Here is a 23,105-nt window from a genome sequence, read left to right as displayed (position 1 = left end):
CAAATATGAATTATGCCACTTAAAGCACTCACGAACATCCATAGCAGCAGTGGGATTTGTGCTATGGTTGGAGAGCAGAAGTGTTATCCAGATAAGTCAGCAGTTTTTTATCATTACATCTGTATATGAAGGTTTTCGTTGATTGGTTTCTTGCTTTTGGAAAAGGAAACCCTGAGTCTCCTGGGGGGGGGGACTACCATATCTCCATCTAAGAATGGAGATATGGTAGTCCCCCAGTACTGCCTCAAAAATGTTTTAATATTCCTGTCAACACAGTCAACATTTGAACCAGATCTATTTTCCAAATGGGTAACATAAATCATTCAACCATGGAGATAAAAATGAATTTTTATTTGATACAAACTTAAATCCAATGGTCAAAGCTATATTAAATATGATTCTTTGCATCTTTACTTTTGTTTGTACAGTTCTATTTTATCAGTGGCTTTAACATGCACATAAGCATCCACAGTCTTCCAAGTATCCTTGGATTTCCTAACCATAATATGAGGATAAAGTGGTTATCCCTATGCCTTTAGGTATTCTTGTTTGTAAATTGCATGTGTTCTACTGCCCAGTTTGCCTGTTCTGAGGGAAGAAAAACCCAACTTTCCAGGAGAAAAATCCTCTACCTCCGTATGAAACCAGTTAACTCACCTTTAGTTGAAAGAGACCAGATAAAGGTTTCTCACATCACTGATGGGAATCAAACCCAGATCTTTACAACCAAGGGGCTTCGTCTATACTGACTGAGCTACCGAGGCTCTCTTGTTTGTACAGTATATTAATAAAAATTATAGTGATCTCTCAGTTATAATGTTATGTTAAGAAAACAATTTAGGTCAGTTAACCCATTCAAGGACTGACTGGTTTGAACACCCTTTGATTTATTGCTAGTTCAATGTTTCAGTTTGCTTTTCTATTGTCCATTTCCAAATTTAATCGGCCATCTTCACAAAAAAATTATGCCTAATATTTTCAGTTTTTTTTTTTTTTTTTTTGTTAACTTTTTATCTGAAGTTTGTTACAGCAGTTATTCAATTCAGTTAAAGAGATCAGATTATTGTAATAGATTTATTTAAGAGCATAACATCATTTGCATAAAATAAAGATCTGTGTTTTAATATCTCTGATTTTGATATCAAGTTTAATGCAACTTTCTCTCATACGATGTACACAGATGATGAATCAGTAGAGTGTATGCCTTTGTTTTACATCTGATTTAACATCAAACCATCTTCCTGAACATTCTTCAATACTGATTCCTAATTTACAACTTAAGTGTACAGTACATACTGCTTTGTATAGTGTTCTATTTACTATATAACTGCAGTGTTTTGAATAGCTTTTCTTCTGGATAAATGAGAGATCACTGTAATAAAGGAAAGAAATAAAATAACACTATTTTTCAATTCAAAATATATTTATTTTGAATACATTTAGTAAAACTCTTTTTGATTACTAACTACTGATCACCAATCCTTAATGTCTGAATATGCTCAATTAACTGGTCACAAAACTTGATCCCTCTGTGATTTTGTCTAGCAGATTGTACTTCCTGAAGCAAAAGCGAAGGATTAACAAAGGCAATTTCTTTCAACAAATCTGAAATAAGTTAAAAACAAATTAGTCACAATTATATGGAATAGCTATTATATTTTAATCTGTCAAAATTGTTCTTACCTGATATATCTAAATAGGTAAATCAGATAAGTAAATAGTGATTAGTCATTGAAAAGGTAAATGTGATTTTATATATATATATATATATATATAATAATATATATATAATAATATATATACCAGAAATAATAAAAATCAATAATGAGGAAATTAAACAAGTAGATCATTATATATATATACTTAGGACAACAGATATCAATGGAACAAAATATCATGGATGAAATTAAAAGGCACATGATGCTTGGGTGGAAAGAATTTAGAAAATTACATTGAATATTCAAATGCTAACTACCATTATGCTTGAAGAGAATATGGCTGTGAAACATGGACACTAAATGGAAAGGAAATTCAAAAATTAAGAAGAACACAATTTGGTATGGAAAGAAGTATGCTTGGTATCACAAGATTGGATCACAAAAGGAATAAATGGATAAGAAATCAAACCATAGTCTCTGACATCATAGGAAGAGTGAAACATTTGAAGTGGCAATAGGCTGGACATATTGCTCGAAGAAAGACAAGATCAACAATGGACAAAAAGAAGTACTGGATTGGATTCCACGAGAGGAAAAACGATCACAACGCCAACCTAAATCATGGTGGATTGATGATATCATCAGATTTGCAGAAGTGACATGGAAAAAGAGAGCCATGGACAGAGAGTTTTGGAGTAATCTTGGAAAGGCCTTCATCCAGCAGCAGATCAACAATGGCTGATGATGATACATATATAAATATATACATGTGTGTGTGTGTGTGTGTGTGTGTGTGTACAGGGTGGCCATAAAATAACTTTCCTTCTTTGGAGGCATCTGTAGCTAAAACCAATAAACGGAATGAAACCAAATTTTATATTGAGACTTTTAAAGGCATGGGGAGATGATTTCTGTGAAAAAAAGATTTAGTATCAAAAGTTGCCGATAGGGAAGATTTTGGTGCTGTCAGAGCTGAAAGCAGTCAAATATTTGCAGTAAATGCAGGTAAAAAGGATTATGCAAATTTTACTGTGCGTACGTGACAGCGGCGCGACCAATTCCACTTGAAAAGGGATTGGGAACGTTGAGGCAGTTATTTGAATGACTGACGAATTGTGCTCAATATGCATCCTACCTTGCCTCACTCAGCGTGCTTTATTTGTTAAGAGTTGTTTTACCTTAAACAGTGCAATGCCGTAGTGACCCTTCAGGAATTTAGAAGGCTTCATAACCTGCATACAGGTCCTATGTCAGCCGTAGCACTGAGAGCTATGATCAAGAAGTTTGAAGAAACTGGATCACTAGGAGTTAGGCATGGCAGAGGACAGAAAGCAGTGCAAGAAGAGACAGTAACAGACGTTGCTACACAATGAAATCGTGTATGTGGTCCAGGGGATTCCGATTCTGATGAATAAAACATTATTTCCTGTGAGTTCAATCACTACATTAATTTCTGTGTCTCTCTCGCAAGTTGTTGTTTTAATTTAATTATTATTATTATTATCATCATCGTAACGCTCCACATATCCAGCTGGAATGAGTGATGATGCAGCTGTCGCTTACACCATCGAAATGTTATTATTCCATTTATCTGCCTTTAATGTAATTATCTGCTTGTTTTCAGCTCCACCTGTGCCAAAATTTCCCCTATCCACGACTTTTGGTACTAAATATTTTTTTTTGTGGAAATCATCTCTCCATGCCTTCAAAAGTCTCAATATAAAATTTGGTCTCATTCCGTTTATTGGTTTTAGCTACAGATGCCTCCAAAGAGGGAAAGTTATTTTATGGCCACCCTGGATATAAGTAGCTTATGTCATTAAAACTCATGATTAAAAAAATAAATAAATAAAACTGTAAAATATTTCAAAAGAATACTTTATACATCACTTTCCTCCTTTAGAGAAATTATATCACTTTTGTAAAATCGATATAAAAATGATATCTTTAAGTTCTTCATCATTTGTAATGAAAAGATGAGTAAAAAATTCACTCACATTCTTGAATAATCTTACTTGATTAAAGCGGTTTTGATTAATACATGCCTCAGTTGATTGTATCATATAATTTCAACACTGTAAACTGGATAAGGATGAAAAAGGATATTCATCCAGAATGATGAGTTAATGTTAAATTATGTGTCAAACAAGCTTGCATCATCATTTCTTCCTGATATGTATCTCAAGGGAACATACACATTATTATTACCAACATATATTTTTAGTAATACATTATTACTGTTATTGATTATTATCATTATTATCTATCATCAATAATTTTCTTCCAAATTAGTTTGTTATTTATTATCAGGTCTACAATTGCTGTCAGATATTACATTCAGTCTTCTAATACTCTTACTAACTACATCAGTCCACCAGATCTTAGGCTTCCTCTGGGTCTTTTTTCCTGACATCAAATGCCTATTTTGCCAACATTTCCTCTTTCATTCTATTTAAGCAACCAAACCATCTTAAATTAGATAGTTTGGTTGCTTAAATGGGATCACACAATGAGCTAACACATTCTTGAAGATTGTGTTAGCTCATTGAAGATTAGAAAGATACCTGCTAATGAAGGTATCTTTCTAATCTCTTCAGCTGTAATATTCATTGTGAAGAATTTATGGAGACAAAAATACACATTGGAATAATTCTTTTCTTATAATTATTAATCATTTACTCTAGTCTGACCTCCGATGAAAAAAAAAGAAAAAAAGCAATATAATAAATAAAAAATTATACACAAATATAAATTAATTATCAAAATAAAATACATTTTTATACATATATGAGGAGGGAGGGTAAATGTTCTGATAAACACCTAGAACAAAAATGATATTAAAGCAACTGATATAACCACAAGAAAGAAAATATCTTAAAACCCTTTAACCTCCATGTTACATCAAATTGTAATAATTTGTTCTTTCTTTTTAGGATATGTAAGAAGAGTTGCTTTAATATCATTTTTGTTCTAGGTGTTTATCAGAACTTTTCAGCCTGCTCTCGTAATAAGTATAATATTATACTAATGATAAAAAATAAATAAATAAAAATAATCAGGTTATAGTGGAACTATATTAACTACATCTCTACAGTCCTCTTATATCAAGGTTTTCTTGTGTTTGGGTTCTGCCCTAATGTTCTGGATGCTATATAGGTTGCAGATGGGTCATCCAGATTCTTGGAATTACTAATCGATCATTCTTGTTGAATTTGGATGATGTTTCAGCATTTCACAAGCTTCCTTGAACTTTCTTTCAAACCATTTCTTTCAAATGGTTTGAAAGAAAGTTCAAATGGTTTGGTGCCTTTCCAGTTGAATCTGTGACATGTTTGGGATGATGAGTCTTATTTTCCCTATGTAGGGTAGGTTGCAGGTGCACTGAATTTTGTAAACCCCTGGGTGGGCACAGTAGGGAAGGGGATCGTTTGATGAGCTGAGTATACTTTTTAATTTTGTAGGAAGTTTAAAGGTTGACTGTTGTAGTGTTTTATATTTTTTCTGATATTCTCCTAATGTATGGTATGGCATGGCTAGGGCATTCTTGTAATTTTTTGGCTTTTAATGGTATTATTGTGGAGGATCTTGAGAACTGTTTTTATTTTTTTGTTGTTGTAACCATTTTTCATAAACATTTGGTTAATAATTTTATACTCCTTCTTCAGCACTTGCTCAATGAAGCAAATTGTTAGGACACTTTGTTTAAAGGTGAATACGGCTTCATTTCGGCGATGTAAAATTACATAAACAAAGTGGATATTAGATCCAAGATTATTTCAAAGCCAAACGTTTGTAGAGACTATGAAATTTTAGTTGACCTTTTGTATGTTAATATCTTTGGACTGGGGTTGACCGCAGATATCGAACCACAGATACAGGGGTCCTATTGTATGTATGTATATGTATGTATGTGTATATGTATATATGTATGTATATGTATATATGTATGTATGTATATATATATTTTTTATTTTGTTAATTAATTAATGTATATTTGTGTATAATTTTTTATTTATTATTATTGTTTTTTTTTCTTTTTTAACCAGTGGTCAGGTTAGGGTAAACAAGTTTCATCTGTAAGGCTACACCTATTACGAGACTTAAAGTTCATCACTGAGAACAATGATTCACAAGAATATGTAAATGCAAAAATGGATTTCCTGCTGTTGCAAGGGTTTCGAAACATACATAAGTTTCTGGAATAGTATTTCAAGTCCTTAGTACCTCGTTTTCTGCACTTCTCTCTGTTACTCCCATCTCTAATCACTCCTTTACAATATTTTCCAAGTCAACTTTGAGGTCAACAAATTTCTGCCTCCAAATTGAGCTGCTTTGAAAATCATCCATATTTATCCATGAAAACATCTGCAAGTTTAATTCATCCAGTTTTATAGTGTCTGGAAACTTAATTTATTTTTGCAGTCTCTTCTAATTCTCTGAACTTAACAAATCTTAGAGAGAACTGCTCAACACTTGACACAATGACATTTAAAAATAGTTTTTGAAGATATTGGCAGTCTGGTTTGTCATCCTTTTGGAGATCATTGATAAATTTCTTTAGGTTTGGAAAAGATCTAAATCTCTCACTGTCTACATCCCTCTTAAAAACTCCTAGTTTCATTTCAAATGTCTTTATATCATATATAACATCAAGAATCTTACCGGAGCCCTGTAGTTTAAGGTTCAAATCATTTAAATGTTTGCAAAAATCTGCAAAAACATCAGTTTACAAACCCACACGATGTCATAAATTTCTTTATAAGACATTTGTTGATTAGTCAAAAAGAGATTTATCTCATCCAGGCATTCAACAAATCATTTCAGAACAAGACCTCGACTAAGCCAACGAATAGTGTTGTACATTATTAGACCTTTGTATACCGAATCCACCTCATTCAACAGACTATGAAATTGACTTTTATTCAAAGCATGTGCAGAAATGTAATTAACAACCTTGGTTACTGTTTGCATCGTTTCTTATAGTTCCTTTAGACGAGCTTTTGCACATAATCTCCTATGATGCAATGAAGCCTATCAGTGGATGACCAACATGTTTTTCAAACAGATTTACAAATCCTGCTTCCTTACCAATCGTGCTGGGTGCACTATCTGTTCTGACAGATACCACTTTTAAAATATCAATTTTCCGAATAGATAATTCGTTCATAGCTGCTTTACATATTTCAACCCCAGTGTATGCTCAGGTAGCGTAGCTGATGGTGTAATGGCTGTGCTCTCATCAACACAAATAGAAAAGAACTCACACGAACAAACCTTTTATTAATTGTTCCACTGTATTCCTTTCCAATTTAAGTATCCTTAACTGTTTTTCTACTCACAGGCAAATCTTTAATGCACTGAATAATTTTTACCTTTTCTGAAAGATTGTCAAAAAGGAAAGGAGCACATTCTAGCCATGCTTCTTTAATATACTCCCCATCACTGAGTGGTTTTCCATATTGGGCAATAACTTTTGAAACCTCACAATTAGCAGCAACTAAGTTAGAACTAGGCCTACCTGAAATAAATTTCATCAAAGATCGGATGTTTTTTTTTTGTCTTGCTCAGTTCACAAGAAATTAATTCTCTTTGTTCTTGCTCACTTTTATTGCTTAAGTTCTTACAAACAATTTCAAAATTTCTCTTTATAGAAGAAGTACTACAAACAACTGATTCGGAACATAAAATGCAAATGCATAATGCTTTATTATCTTTCTTAATCATACCAAATTTTTCAGTCCAGTATTCTTAAATTCTCTAATATCCTCTTCATCTGAATATCTATGTTTATTTGCTGGTGTTTGTGACATTCTGTACAATCTGTAAAGGGCAGGAAGCAAATAAAATGATAATGGTATATATATATATATATATATATATATATATATAGTTTTATGAAAAAAATTGAATGACTAGAACCGAGATTTAATTAAAAAGGTTTTAATATAAACACACTACTAGTTTCGGCCTGTAACAGCCTTCTTCAGGTGACATTATAAAAGAAAAAACACTAAACATTGAGGGTTAAAAGACTATGAACAACATAGACAGTCTTTATACATAATTAGCATTAAAACGTTGTAGTTGTATTTGAAGCTGTTCTTTCATTTGTTGCATTGTTGGGAGAGTGCGTGCTTGCTGCATCACGTGAACGCCAATACATGATTACAGCTGAATGACTATCTGGGAGGTTGTAGCTTAAGTTGTTATTTAGATGAACAGGATTGAAGATGATTTCTCTCGATTCCACAATTTTTCTCTCTATTTCGTCACTGCAACGGAAGATGTTTGTAGATTTTTCCCAGCAGACTTTGTGACTTTGGTTATCATCATTAGGATTAGCCGAGAAGAGGATATGACTTGATAATGCACTTGCTCGCTGTCTCTTGTAAGTAATGTCTCTCATGTGTTCTTCCATACGCATTTCTACAGATTTGTCTGTCTGACCGAAATAAGGAATATCGCAGTCACATAATATTTTATATACGCCAGGGTATTTGAGTTGATGATGGCAAGGTTTTGGGTGGCTAATTAAGGAACGGATCTTTGGAAGTGGAGTGAACAAGGTTCTGATATTGTATTTCTTTAGAACTTTTGCTAATTTATGTGAAACAGTACTTATGTAAGGAATAGATATATTGCTTTTGAATCTATTTGTTTCTTCTGAGTGATGTCTGGGAGGATTAAGAAGGAATTTGTTAATGATTTTCTTGGAATATCCATTAACTTCGAAAGAAGTTTTCAGATGGTTTATTTCTGTAAGCAGTTCATTTGGATCATCAAGAAGAGAACGGGCTCTATGTCCCAAGGTGGAAATTATTCCAAGCTTATGAGGAGGGAAATGATGGGATTGACTGTGCAGATATCTGTTGGTTTTCTATATATCGATATTTTTAGTTTACCAGCAGAAGGGCGAGTCAGTTTGACATCAAGAAAAGGCAAGGAATTATCCGTTTCAAGCTCAGCAGTAAACTTAATACTTTGATGTCGGCTATTGAGATGTTCGAGGAAAACCATAAGGGATTCATGTCCATGGCTCCAAACAATGAAGACATCATCCACATAACGTTTCCAAACTTTAGGTGTTAAAATAAAGGAAGAGATAGCCTTGGTTTCAAAATCTTCTAAGTAAATATTTGCAAGAACAGGAGATAAAGGATTACCCATAGCCAATCCATGATTTTGTTTGTATATATTATCTTGAAATTTGAAGTAACCGGAGCTGATGCAATGTGTAAGCAAGGCTAACATTTTTTTGGATAACTTTTCCTTGAGTAATGTTAGAACTTCATCTGTTGGGACATTAGTGAACAAAGAAGTTATGTCCAAGCTAGCCATGATGTCATTTTCATCAACTGTAATATCCTTGATGTATGTAACAAATTCTGTAGTGTTCTTGATAAAGGAAGGTGATTTCCCTGAAAAACTTTTGAGGTATTTGGCAAGGTATTTTGAAAGATTGTATGTAGGAGAATCGATACCTTCTACAATTGGGCGTAATGGGGTGTTCTCTTTATGGATTTTAGGAACACCATATATGCGAGGAATTAACGGATGGAGAGAGCGTAGAGATAAACGGACGTTTCGGGATAATTCAGTTGTTGTTTTTAATAAGTTGTTTGTACGATTTTGAAGTTCACGAGTTGGATCTCTCTCAAGTATTGAGTAGGTATCATTATGTAGTAATTCGATCATTTTATTCTTGTAATCTTCGGAGTTCAGGATGACTGTTGCATTTCCTTTATCTGCAGGGAGGATGATTATATCTCTGTTGTTTTTTAAACTTTTAATAGCTTTGCGTTCAGTTGAAGTAATGTTGTCTGCAGGTGGTTTTGTGTTATTGATAATAAAGATTGATTCAATACGTAGAAGGTTTGCATCTTGTGGAGGGAGAGAAGAAGCAGCTTTTTCTATTTTTGTAAGTAGTGTCTCCTTTGGTATTAATTTTGGTGAAGGAATGAAGTTTAGACCTTTACTAAGGATGCTTTGTTCTACATCTGAAAGTATATAGGAGGATTTGTTGATAACGACTTTGTCAATATTGATGTGTGGTTTTGAGTTCCTATTATTTTGTAATCTCTTTAACGTTTCAAATTTTCTTATAAGATTTACTTTGTTATTATATTGTATTCTGGCTGCTTGAGATTCACAGTATGTATTAAAGGTATGCCAACTTTCATTATCTAGAGATTCTTCCAGTATTTCAGCTATGGTTCTTTTTTTATTAAAAAGAAAAGCGAGAGTGTGTTTAGTGTCCGATATTCTTTCAGAAGAAACAAATAGATTCAAAAGCAATATATCTATTCCTTACATAAGTACTGTTTCACATAAATTAGCAAAAGTTCTAAAGAAATACAATATCAGAACCTTGTTCACTCCACTTCCAAAGATCCGTTCCTTAATTAGCCACCCAAAACCTTGCCATCATCAACTCAAATACCCTGGCGTATATAAAATATTATGTGACTGCGATATTCCTTATTTCGGTCAGACAGACAAATCTGTAGAAATGCGTATGGAAGAACACATGAGAGACATTACTTACAAGAGACAGCGAGCAAGTGCATTATCAAGTCATATCCTCTTCTCGGCTAATCCTAATGATGATAACCAAAGTCACAAAGTCTGCTGGGAAAAATCTACAAACATCTTCCGTTGCAGTGATGAAATAGAGAGAAAAATTGTGGAATCGAGAGAAATCATCTTCAATCCTGTTCATCTAAATAACAACTTAAGCTACAACCTCCCAGATAGTCATTCAGCTGTAATCATGTATTGGCGTTCACGTGATGCAGCAAGCACGCACTCTCCCAACAATGCAACAAATGAAAGAACAGCTTCAAATACAACTACAACGTTTTAATGCTAATTATGTATAAAGACTGTCTATGTTGTTCATAGTCTTTTAACCCTCAATGTTTAGTGTTTTTTCTTTTATAATGTCACCTGAAGAAGGCTGTTACAGGCCGAAACTAGTAGTGTGTTTATATTAAAACCTTTTTAATTAAATCTCGGTTCTAGTCATTCAATTTTTTTCATAAAATTATGTATGTTAACCGAGTCAATGATCATTCTGTCATATATATATATATATATATATATATATAGCATAAATATGAAGAGAAAAAAGGAGGAAGAAAGAAAAGAAATCAAAAAGGAAATAAGGCAAAAGGAAAAAAATAAATTACAACTGAATGACTCAAGTTGTACAATCACAAGGTACATACAAAAAATAATTGCTTTCTTCACATAGCTTCAAACCGTAATGAAAATCAGATTATGAGGTGTAAAAATGTGGACAGAGATGTATGGACACTGACAAAAATTATAACTTGGACTCAGAAAATCTCATCATAATCACTCTCTGCATACACTTACCAAGTTTGAGCAAACCAAAAATTATTACAATTATAAGCCTACTTCAGTGTTTTCCAACATTTTTTGGATCATACTCCACCTCAAAGATTTTGATGCTCCCCCTCTCCAAGCATAATAGTCAGCCAAGTTCTGAAAAAGTATAATATAAATATGTACTTTAAATAAAAAAGGGGGTGCTTAAGGGTCAAAGCCGTATAACTGAGAGGAGACCTCCACATAGCCTTTAAAGGAATGCGGAGAACCGACCAGGGCTTCTGAACTATGTCCAATCCTCACCTTCTCGTGGTGCACCCTGTTGGGTATCTACTTTGATACTGAACGAACGAGGATGGGCTGGCAATTTGGGATTTACCTGACCAAATTGTATTTTTATTGGTTAAACCAAAATAAAAAATGATGGTACAACATGACAAAATTTCATGCCGGCTGGGGCGTCGCCCGGTTAAACAAGGCCCCCGTTGTTTTCACCAGGGAACCAGGGCGAACAGCGAAAAGTCAGTTACTGGAACAAATCTGAAAACAAACCCCAACTCAACATCACTCAGTTAAAGATCAGTACTATCAATGTAAGAAGCCTGAATGGCAAAGAAATGGAGCTAGCTGAGGAATTAGATAAGTACCAGATCGACATAATAGGGGTGACCGAAACAAAAAAACCAAAACTGGTGAGATCTTTCTGAGCAATAAACACAAAATGTTATATTCAGGCAATGACAATCAAGGAAAAGAAGGAGTAACCATAGTATTCAACACAAAATACGAGGCTAATCTTCTTGAATGGCAGTCAGTCTCAAGTAGAGTAATGTGGGAAAATATGAGAATGGGACACTGGACAATGAGACTTATTTGTGCCTATGGTCCCACAGAAGGTTCTACTAAGGTAGAAGTGGAGGAATTTTTTGACGCTTTAGAAAAAGCAACTGACACAATGAAAAAGGAAAAGTTGGTCCTTGTTGGGGATCTAAATAGCAGAGTAGGAAATGATTGTGAGACATACAAAAATATTTTGGGAAAATTTGGAGAAAAGAGTAAAGCTAATAATAATGGCAAATATGTGTTGGATTTCTGCTCAGGACATGGACTGGTTATTACTAACATGTTCCAACATAAAAATGTGCACAAATTCACATGGAGAAAAGGGGCTAGAAATAAGAAAAGTCTCATTGACTATGTTATTGTTGATAGTGATGTTTTCTCCCTGGTGCAGGATACCAGAGTGTACAGAGGATTTGAAATTGGAAGTGATCACTATTTAGTCTTGAGCAGGATAAAATTAAATTTCATATTGAAAAGAATAACATGTAAGAAAGTTTTAAAGCGAATAAAATTTGAGCAGCTCTCAGATGTGAACTGTAGACTAAAATACAGAAAGTTTATTGAAAAGAAAATGAAAGAGTTTGAGAACAGGAATGAAACCTTGGAGATTCAGTGGCAAACTCTGAAGAAAACATTGATTTATTCTGCCAGAGAAGCATGTGGCGAGGTTGTGTGCAAGGATAAAAAATTCAGAACTCCCTGGTGGACACAGGAAGTTAAAGAGGCAGTGAAGGAAAAGAAAGAAAGCATATCAAAAGTTCCTGGCAAATAAGTCAGCTTTTACTCTTACAGAATACAGAGACAAATGTAAGAAAGCTAAACAGTGTGTAAAACTAGCTAAACAAAAGTCATGGGAGGACTTTGGCAAGAATATAGAAAATAAATATCAAGAAGGTGGCAAAATATTCTGGAGTTTGTTGAAGAAGCTTAGGAATGGAGGAAAGAGTGCTGTAAAAGGAGTTACAGATGATAAAGGTGACATGAAAACGGGAGAAAAAGATATCCTTGAAGTATGGAGTAATTACTTTGAAAAACTGCTAAATGAAACAAGCAGTGATGACAGCACAGTGATAAAAAACACTGACCAGGCATGCAGTCAGGAATACATATCCATACTTGAAGTAGAAAAAGCCATCAAAGGCTTGAAATGTGGAAAGGCAGCAGGAGTAGATGATATTCAACCAGAAATGCTGAAGTATGGTGGTACAAGAGTCTTACAGTGGCTGCACTGCATAGTTCAGAAAGCCTGGACAGAGGGACGAATTCCTGATGATTGGAGTAGAGCTCTCATAGTACCCATATATAAAAAGGGAAATAAAACTGAATGTGAGAATTACAGAGGTATTTCCCTACTGAGTGTTCCTGGCAAGATCTATGCAAGTATACTTGAGAAATAGTTGAGAAGAATTGTGGAAGAAAAGCTTGGTGAAGAACAAGCTGGATTCAGGCCAAATAGAGGCTGTCAGGATCAGATCTTCACTTTACGACAAATAGTCGAGAAAGCATGGGAATATAACAAAGATCTGTATTTAAGTTTTGTCGATTTGGAAAAGGCATATGACAAGGTGCCAAGAGAGAAGCTATTCAATACGCTGCAGTTATATGGTGTCAATGGGGCATTATATCAAGCAATACATAGTCTTTACTTGATTTGTAAGTCAGCAGTTAGAATTGAAGGAAGTACAGGAAGATGGTTTAATGTTAAATCTGGTGTGAGACATGGATGTACATTATCCCCTCTGTTATTCATTATCTATATGGATCACATTATGAAGGAAAGTGGTATTTAACCTGATATCAAAATTGGAGATGTTAATGTCAGCTCTTTGCTTTATGCGGATGATGTTATACTTCTAAATAAATCCGCTACAAGTCTGCAAGATTCTCTGACTAAATTGAATAACTGTTGTAATAGATATGGTATGAAGGTCAGCAATAAAAAGACAAAGACAATGAAAATAGGCAGAATCATTGAAAATGTCAACTGCGTTGTGAATGGAGAACCTGTGGAACAAGTAAAACATTTCAGCTACTTAGGCACGATTTTTACTAAGATGGTAAATTAAATATAGAAATAGACAACAGAATCAGCAAAGCTGGTATGGTGGGAAGTCAATTGAATAAATTCATATGGAATAAATGAGAAATTAGTTGGAACACTAAATTAGCTGTATACAAGACAGTGTTCAAACCAGTTTTAACTTATGGATCTGAGAGCTGGGTCAGAAGTAAAATACTTGACCAAAGACTAGAGACTGCAGATATGAGAGTCCTGAGAAAGATTAGAGGAGTGAACAGATGGCATCAATGGCAATATCATATTAAAAATGAGGATATTAGGAAAGAACTTGACATTGGTAGCATCCAGGAATGCGTTAGCAGAGCTAATCTCAGGTGGTATGGTCACTTAAACAGAATGGGCGAGGAAAGATTAGCAAAACAAGTGTTCTCTGCCAGGTTGGCAGGAAAACGACCCAGAGGAAGACCAAGATATAGGTGGATTGATACAGTACAATGTGCCTTAGACGATAGAAATATAAGATCTGATAATGTTGGAGTCTTGACAAGTAACAGACTGATTTGGAGGAAAATTGTAGATAGGAAGTTAGTAATGATGTAATTTTTTCATGTAGTACTGTCATATCCTGTACACCCTTTGAGGGTACATGGCAGGAATCTGATGATGATGAAATAAAAAAGGAACATAGGTAAAATTGTTTTTAATTTGACTTTCTTCGATGAATATAAATTTTATATTACACTTTGTATATTATAAAACATAAATCGAACTGAACTCGGGAAAATAAAATCCAAGTTAATGCGATCACTGAGCTTGATGTCTGCTGCAAAGAGTTTTTACTTGAGGTACTAATTTAGTCATTTTCAATCTCAAATCCCCATGGTTTGTGATATCCAGATGATTTCTTTTTTTCAGTAGCAAGTCATTTACAGCTAAATCCGCATTCAGCTAAATAACATGACGAGAAGGGCAAAAGTTTTTTTTTTTTTTTTTGCAAAACTAGTTGAATTTTGGTATTTCATTTCTGTCTCATCAGAAAGCCATGCCATCGTTCCTTTTATGTTGAATAAAGTTCTAATAGACTCATCATTTTGCTTTTCTGAGAGTTCTTCTTGATACCGTATTTATGTTGACTGTTGTACTAGTGATGTCAGCTTTTTTTTTCGGAAAGTCAGGGTTGCAATAGTGACAATTTATCGCCGACAATGGTGAGTTTTTTGAGTATATCGGTGATGAGGTGACGAATGCAATATCATTTGCTAATTGTCCCCCTGTTGGGCATACATCCCATGTTGGGAAACACTGGCCTACTTACATCTACACACATGCAAATAAAAGAGAAGGGTCAAACAGCCTTATTAACATCAAGTTTGCTCAATTCCCCATATACCTCTTGCTCACTTACAGTCTGTCTCTCCTCTCCATCAACTACTCTCAATCTCTCCATGATGTCACATTCATAAGAATGAAAGACCTTTATGAACTGCTCATTATATATCTCCACTACATCTTCAGCAGCAGCTGTTCTTATATAATTTTCTTCAATGTCATCCTTACATAATCTTTTTTTTTTTTTTTGCTGGCTATATATCAAAAGAATTTCCTAGGATTCTTTTTGGCTTCATTAGCTGACTGCTGCTCATACTTCACTTTTGCTACCCTTACTGACCAAGTCACCCTCCTTGCCTGGTCTTGTAATCCTCATGGAATTGATTATGACTCATTCACTAGATGCACTCATCCATTTATACAAAGAAAAATTTCATCACATACTTATTTTCAATGTGATATTCATTTTTATCCTACTTAAAACTAAATTGGTCACTTCCAATTTCAAATCCTCTGTACATTCTTGTATTCTCAACTTGCATGAAGATATCACTATCAACAATGACATAGTCAATTAGTTGTGTATATCTTTATGTTAGAATATAGTATTAGTAATGATTCATCCATATCCTGAGCAGAAATCCAGCAGGTACTTACAATTATTATTAGCCTTGCCTTTTTCTCCAAATATTCCCAAATCATTTCTATATGTGCTTGATGAGATTCATTTCCTACTCTGCTGTTTAGATCTCCAACAAGGACCACTTTTTCTAATTTCTGCTCTAATGACTCAAACTGGGGATGATTTTCCCTCTCTCTCAAAGCAGCTATTTAGATCTCCAACAAGGATAACTTTTTCTACTTTCTGCTCTAATGACTGAAAAAATTCCTGCACTTCACCATTAGGAGAACATTCTTTGGGACCACAAGTACAAATAACTCTCACTGTCCAGTTCTCCATTATGAAGAGTACCCATATAACTATTTCATTTTCATGTTTAGTGTTGAATGCTATTGTTCCTCCTTCCTTTCCTTGATCGTTATTGCCTGAATATAATGTTTATACATATTATTTAGTAGGACCTCACCTGTTTTTGTCTTCTTTGTTTCAGTGATGCCAATAATGTCCACATGGTGCTTTTGCAATTCTTCTGCAAATTTAATTTCCTTTCCATTAATATTCCTTATGTTGATGGTTTCCATCTTCAATTCTTCTGATATTAAGTTTTTTGGTCTTCTTCTGGATGTTAAGTTTGTTCCAGTAGCTGACTTTTCACTGTTCGGCCTGACAAAAACAGCACGGGGCATGGGGGGGGGGCTGTTTAATTGAGTGACACACCAGCCAGCATGAAATCTCATTATGTCATACTATCATATATATTTCTAGTTTAAGCCAAAAGAGAATACATTTGGTCGGCTAAGTCCCAAATTGCTAGCCCATCCTTGTTCATTCAGTGCCCAGTGGATACCTTAATGGGATGCACCACGTGAAAGTGAGGACTGGACATTAGATCAGAAGTACCAATCAGTTCTCCTCCCAGTTATTTAGCTTTGACTCGTAAGTGATCCGTTTATTCCAAATCCAAAATCCACTGGTTTATGTAACAGCCTTTGATATGGTATCCTATCAAATGCCATAAATCCAAGTATCATAGCTTACCATTTCACCATCCAACTCAGTCATAATATTACTATAAAATATGAACAAGTTGCTCAGACATGACATTTCTTAAGTATGCATAAACCCTTGCTGTTTTCTGCAAAATATAACTTGTCTGTCAATCTTGTCTGTTTCTGCAAGTTCTCAACAACTTCTTTAAAATCTTCATCACCACTCCAGAGGTATGAAATACCAACAGATCAGTTGTTAGCAACATCAGTTTCTGCATCACCCTTGTACAACAGGATATCATGCATTCTTTCCATTCCTGTAGGATCTTTCCTAGCTGAAACTTAAATTACAAACATATTATTATTATTATTACCCAAGACCCCATGGAGGTCCTTTTATCATACGCACAGCTCATCATACTGTGCTATAAACACACTCAAATTCTCTGCCGACACCACACTCTCAGCCAAGGCATTCCAATTTCACAACTCTGCATGAAAAAAACCTGCTTCTCACTCCCCTACTCACACTCTCTTTATACAGTTTCAGGGATGACCTCTGGTTCTCCCCTGATCTCCCACTATTTTCTGTAGAACCTCTCCAGCATTGATCCTATAAAACCCCTTACTAACTTGTAAGTCTCTATCATATCTCCCCTCTTCCTCCTGTTCACCAGACTCTGCAAGTTGAATCTTCTCAATCTTTCCTCATACTCGACATTCTAGAGGTTAGAAACTACCTTAGTCAGTCACCTCTGGACCCTTTCCAACATCTCTTTGTTCCTCTGAAAACAAGATGACCAAATCTGGGCACAATAGTCCATGTGTGGCCTAATCAAAGCCTTATACAACGGAACAAGAATCTCCCTACTTCTACAAGTCAGTGTTCTCCGCATCATTCCCAGAAGCCTTTGAGTTGTCATCACAATCTTGGCTATGCGTCCCCTAAATTTCAGATCCTTATCCACTATCACCCCCAGATCTCTTATTTCCTCCACCTCCGACAATATATCCTCACCAAGCATAAATTCTGCATCCCATTTTTGTTTTCCAAATTTTAAAACCTTACATTTTGCAACATTGAACTCACATCCCCATTCCCATGCCCAATCACTCAATTTATTAAAGTCTTCTTGTAAGGCCACAACATCTCTACTCTTTATGGTTCATCCCAACTTTGCATCATCTGCAAACAACTGAATATCTCCATCCAAATCTTCACCAATATCATTAATATACAAGTTAAACAGCAATGGCCCTAAAACAGACCCCTGAAGCACACCACTAGTAACTTTCCTTTTCCTGGATATCGCTCCCCCATACACAACTTGATACCTATCAGATAGCCAGTCTCCAATCCAATGCACCAATCTAATATCCTCCGTTCTAGTTTGACTATCAACTTATCATGCAGTAATCTATCAAAAGCCTTTCAAAATCTAAGTATATTACTGTGTATCCTTCTCCTCGTCCATGGAAGCAGTCACCTTATTGTAATAAGTAAGTAGATTACTAAAACATGACCTCCCTTTAGCAAATCCATGCCATCAAAGATAACACCATTGTTGTCAACCCAATTCTGGAATCTAGTTCTCACAAGCTTCTCCAAACTTAACTACAACACCTGACACCAGATAGGCCTATAGTTTGATGTTTGCATTCTATCACCTCCTTTATGAAGTAGCACAGTCTTGTGTTAAAAAAAAGTCACTAAAAATATTAAAAAATATGTCAAGGGGCCTAACCAGTTCAGCTGAACATTCCTTAGGGATATATGCTGATATCCTATCTGCCCCTATTCAAATTCTTATCCAGGTTATGCAACAGCTCTATAAACATCCTCTCATGTACCTCTATGTCAATTCATCCAGTGTAGTGGAAGCAAAGTGTAAGATCTATCTTGGTGTATGTTGCATACACCAAGATAGATCTTAGCAAAATGAGTGCTCATTATTTGAACAAGTGCATCTACTTGTGACACAAAAATGCTATCTGTATCCAGTAAAGTTATTCTTCCACACAATCATTCTTTCTTTTACTTGCAGCATAATAATCAAATTCTTTTGATTGCCCTTAGCTTGGCCTGCATAGCCAATTTCTTTTAGCACTCTGACTTAGCTTTCCATACAATACTCATAACTTTTATGGCCTGTACTTGATATATTTCATAGCTCCTCTTACTCTTTTTCTCACGATCTTCTTTCAACGTCATCATATTCTTATGAGCCTCTTACTTAATAAGGTGGGCACCATTTCACTCTAGGGATGCAATCAGATAGAGAATCATTTAAGCATCTTTTCAGCGCTTCCAATGCACTGCTGATATCCTTCCCATTCATTAAATGATACCATGGAACCGAACATAGCATTCTTCTGAGTTTGTCATAATTTCCATCTTTGTAGTTCTGCATGTAACTTGCCATAATTGGAGCATTAATATATTTAACTTCAACCCAGGTGTCAGTATAGCATGAACATCATCACCAACTTGTAGCAAAATAATCACATCCTTAGCTGAGATCCCTTCTGGTGCTATGATGAAATTTAACACTGTATGACCTCAAGTTTCTTAAGGTCAAAGAGTATTAAATGCATTCTTCATCCTTATCATGAGTTTCTTCTGCTACCTAATCAACTTTCAGATAATTTAATCACTCACAAAACACCCCCATCTCATATTTCATCCTGCAGCCTCCACTTCATACTAAGTAGCTTAAAACACACTGTATATGGAATATTATTACTACTATTGGACTCAACTCATTATCTAATATCATTAGTAGTAATCCCCCTCCTCTTTTCTGTCCTTCCTAAAAATACTATGCTCTTTACACTTGATTCCAGTTAGTTACTGTGAAATAGGAAGTGAAAAAAAGCTTTCAGAGTGAAATGTAGACTCGAACAGATATAAATGTTATTATTACACAACACCTCCAAGGAGCCCAAAGACTCATCAAGGGAGGACACCTACTCTACCATCTCCCCTGCTCAATCCACCAACTACAGTGAACCGCATCATCTATATCAATGCCATCTACTACCTACCTATCTACTAAATACACCATTAGTATTTTCGCAGACAATCACAAACATCCATGCCCATGATAGGATTTGAATCTGCAGCCTTTGGCTGGAGAACAGATACACTAACTACTGGACCAATCAATCGATCTATCTGTCTGTCTGTGTCTGTGTGTGGTTTTAATTCAAACTTTATTATTCTGAATTAGCCCAATCACTTTCATTTATCAACAATGGTAGTTTTTTCTGATACATAAATTCCATCAAGAAATTTCTTAATATCTTTATTCTTTACCAAGGTTGATTGCTGAATTCTTGTAGCTGATAGGGAAACAAGCTCAATGTTATTTCCTTCTAAAATCAACTCATTCTTTTGTTGGCTTGAATTTTTACATGTAACTCCAGTTTGCACCCTTACTCATCACACATACTTCTCTCCCAGAAAGTTCTTGATTTCCAGTAATGTATTATTCTCACTGGTAGTTACATTAATAGGAAAGTGAGCACACACTGAATGTATCTTGTATTGAAAACTCTTAGTCACACTTTGTTCACATTCTCAATGTGTGAGCAGACAGTGCATCAATTTAATCAATGATCAGATAGAATTTATGTATCAGAAAACAGTGGCCAATTTCTTATGAATTCCAAACCATTTCTGCACTTGCAGTTTATCTTTGCCAATTACTTGCATATCAACTTGCACATGCCTGAAGTCCCTTTAGTAACTCTGCATCACTTGACTTTCACTTCAACTCCTTTTGGTATGTTCACTATGTGACTTGCCAAAATGGTTTTCATTTTGGATTAAAGCAGATAATTCAAACTTTATTATTCTGAATTAGCCCAATCATTTTCATTCATCAACAATGGTAGTTTTTCTGATACATAAATTCCACCAAGAACTTTCTTAATATCTTTATTCTTTACCAATGTTGCTGAAAGAAAAATAATTATTACAATGATTATTACACAGATATCTTTATGGAGCCCAATGACTCGCTCATTGCAGAAAGTGTATGCTAACCATCATTCACATGGTGCCTTGTCATGCTTCTCCTTAAACTCATTTACTGATAAAGCACTCATAAATGCCTATGACAATGCATGACACTCATTCACCACCCTCCAGGCAAAAAATTAACAATACAAAATTAATAACGGAAAAAACTCACGTACAAAGATTATTTAATAGTATAATTTTCGCCTGTGTGTCACAGGCATCTTCAGTACATTAAGCTCAAATTAAACAATAACTAACAATTCCAAAAAGCGCCACCTAAGTAGCTAGAATTGTCAGTTATTGTTTAATTTGAGCTTAATGTACTGAAGATGCCTGTGACATACACAGGCGAAAATTATACTATTAAATAATCTTTGTACGTGAGTTTTTTCCATTATTAATTTTGTATCGATATGTCTACTCACAGTATACCTCTTTTAAAACTTAAAAAATTAACAAGTCTTCATATCCTTGTTAACCACACATTTACACAACTTCCAGGAGTGGCCTCTTGTCCTCTTCTGAGAGACAAGGGTTCAGGGATGACCTCGACAGGAATCATGAAGTCAAATTTCTTGTGGAATGATAGGGTGAAGAAATGTAAGAAAGGACTACAGAGAATGATAGTATGATGAGAATAGAACATAATGGTTGTAGCAATTTTTAAGAAGATGGGGGATGAAAGGTGGAGGGGATATGATTGATAATCTCAAAACAGCTGCATTCATTCCTTGTGAAACTTTGAAGAAGCATGATGAATGTGAAATGTTCAGGCAAATGAGATTTGAGTGATATGCAAATGACATCTCAGGTGGTATGGTCACTTAAATAGAATGGGAGAGGAAAGATTAGAAAACAAGTGTTCTCTGCCAGGTTGGCAGGAAAATGACCCAGAGGAAGACCAAGATATAGGTGGATTGATACGGTACAAAGTGCCTTAGACGATAGAAATATAAGATCTGATAATGTTGGAGTCTTGACAAGTAACAGACTGATTTGGAGGAAAATTGTAGATAGGAAGTTAGTAATGATGTAATTTTTTCATGTAGTACTGTCATATCCTGTACACCCCTTGAGGGTACATGGCAGGAATGTGATGATGATGATGAACAATGAGTAATTTTAACTCTAAGATTTTGAATAGAAGTAGGAAACAAATGTGTTAGTTAGGAGAATGAGTTCCTTGAATTACTTAAGAATAATATTACACAAAATGTTATAGAAGCAATATGTGGTCAGATTTAATAATAACATCTCATGTCGTGATAATAGAAGAACTTACAATAATGTAACCAGCTGGTGAGAGTAAACATGATCATCATAGGAGGTGGCTAGATAGGTGCAAGCTACACTGAACAAAAGAGGTCTGTGGAATTACTAAGCAGGAGACTATGACAAACTAAGGAGAATGAATCTGTGACCTGCCCTGGCATAATCATACAAGCAGAGAAAAAGGATGTTATGGGAAGGTGTATAGAAAACAGGGCACTCATCATCAGCATAAGGAATATCAAGGAATATCATAATAAACAACATTTCATGTTTTTCAGACTAAGAAGGTGATAGTACAGTGAAAAAGAAAAAAATAGCATATGAAAGGAGACCAAGCTGAAGCAGCAAAGCAAAAAGCATCAATGTTCAATAAGTTTATCAATGTATTTCATGTTGTGGGGTGAGGAGTCTGAAATACAACTGGGAAGAAGAGAAGAGAGTGAAAGCTCAAAAATGTGAAGTGTTTGGAATTTTAAGCTTGATGCTAATAAGGCTGAAATGTTAAAGAAATGAGCAAAAGAGCTGATAATGCCCTTGACTTCATTGTTCAACAAAAAATTCTGGCAATAGGATGCTTGATAAAATGTAACATTTACACCATATAACTGCAGTGTTTTGAACAGCTTTTCTATTGGTATGCTTTGTTATATGCCTTTTCCAGATCTATAATCTCAAATACAGATCTTTGTTATATTCCCATGATTTTTCAACTGTTTTGTACTTGGCCTAAACCCAACTTGTTCTTCTCCAAATTTCTCTTTCACAATCTTTCTTAGCCTCTTCTCAAGTATGCTTACATAAATCTTACTGGAATATTCAATACAGAAATTTCTCTGTAATTCTCACATTCTGTTTTATTTCTCTTTTTATAAATGGGTATTGTGAGAGTGCTACTCCAATCATCTGGGATTTGATCTTGTTGCCAGGCCATGTGAATTATGCAACACAGCCAAGTTTGAGCCAGCTGCCTTTCAACATTTCATGTTTTTCATGCTTT

The 23,105-nt window shown here is 34.9% G+C and overlaps 1 protein-coding gene and 1 pseudogene across 2 annotated transcripts in view; both read right to left on the bottom strand.

Annotated features, from left to right (window-relative positions):
- Positions 1-1,410: 1,410 nt before the first annotated feature.
- Dnaaf5 (Dynein axonemal assembly factor 5) overlaps positions 1,411-23,105 on the bottom strand; it is a 141,971-nt gene continuing 120,276 nt past the window's right edge. Inside the window, exon 10 of one of the 2 annotated variants that reach the window (XM_090407397.1) lies at positions 1,411-1,605. In XM_090407397.1, coding sequence (XP_090263523.1) covers positions 1,466-1,605 — 140 coding nt within the window. In that variant the 3' untranslated portion in view covers positions 1,411-1,465. The remainder of the gene's footprint in view (positions 1,606-23,105) is intronic. The other variant, XM_090407398.1, reaches the window with a different exon arrangement.
- Positions 20,054-20,634, bottom strand: LOC150097151 (large ribosomal subunit protein uL6-like; annotated as a pseudogene).

This window comes from Typopeltis vanoorti, chromosome 17 (assembly GCF_054136105.1).
Source record: "Typopeltis vanoorti isolate ZY-2024b chromosome 17, IOZ_Tvanoo_1.0, whole genome shotgun sequence".
In the NCBI taxonomy this organism is placed as follows: Eukaryota; Metazoa; Arthropoda; class Arachnida; order Uropygi; family Thelyphonidae; genus Typopeltis; species Typopeltis vanoorti.
The sequence above is the reverse complement of the archived record's forward strand: the minus strand, read 5'-3'. Positions and strand labels throughout refer to the sequence as shown.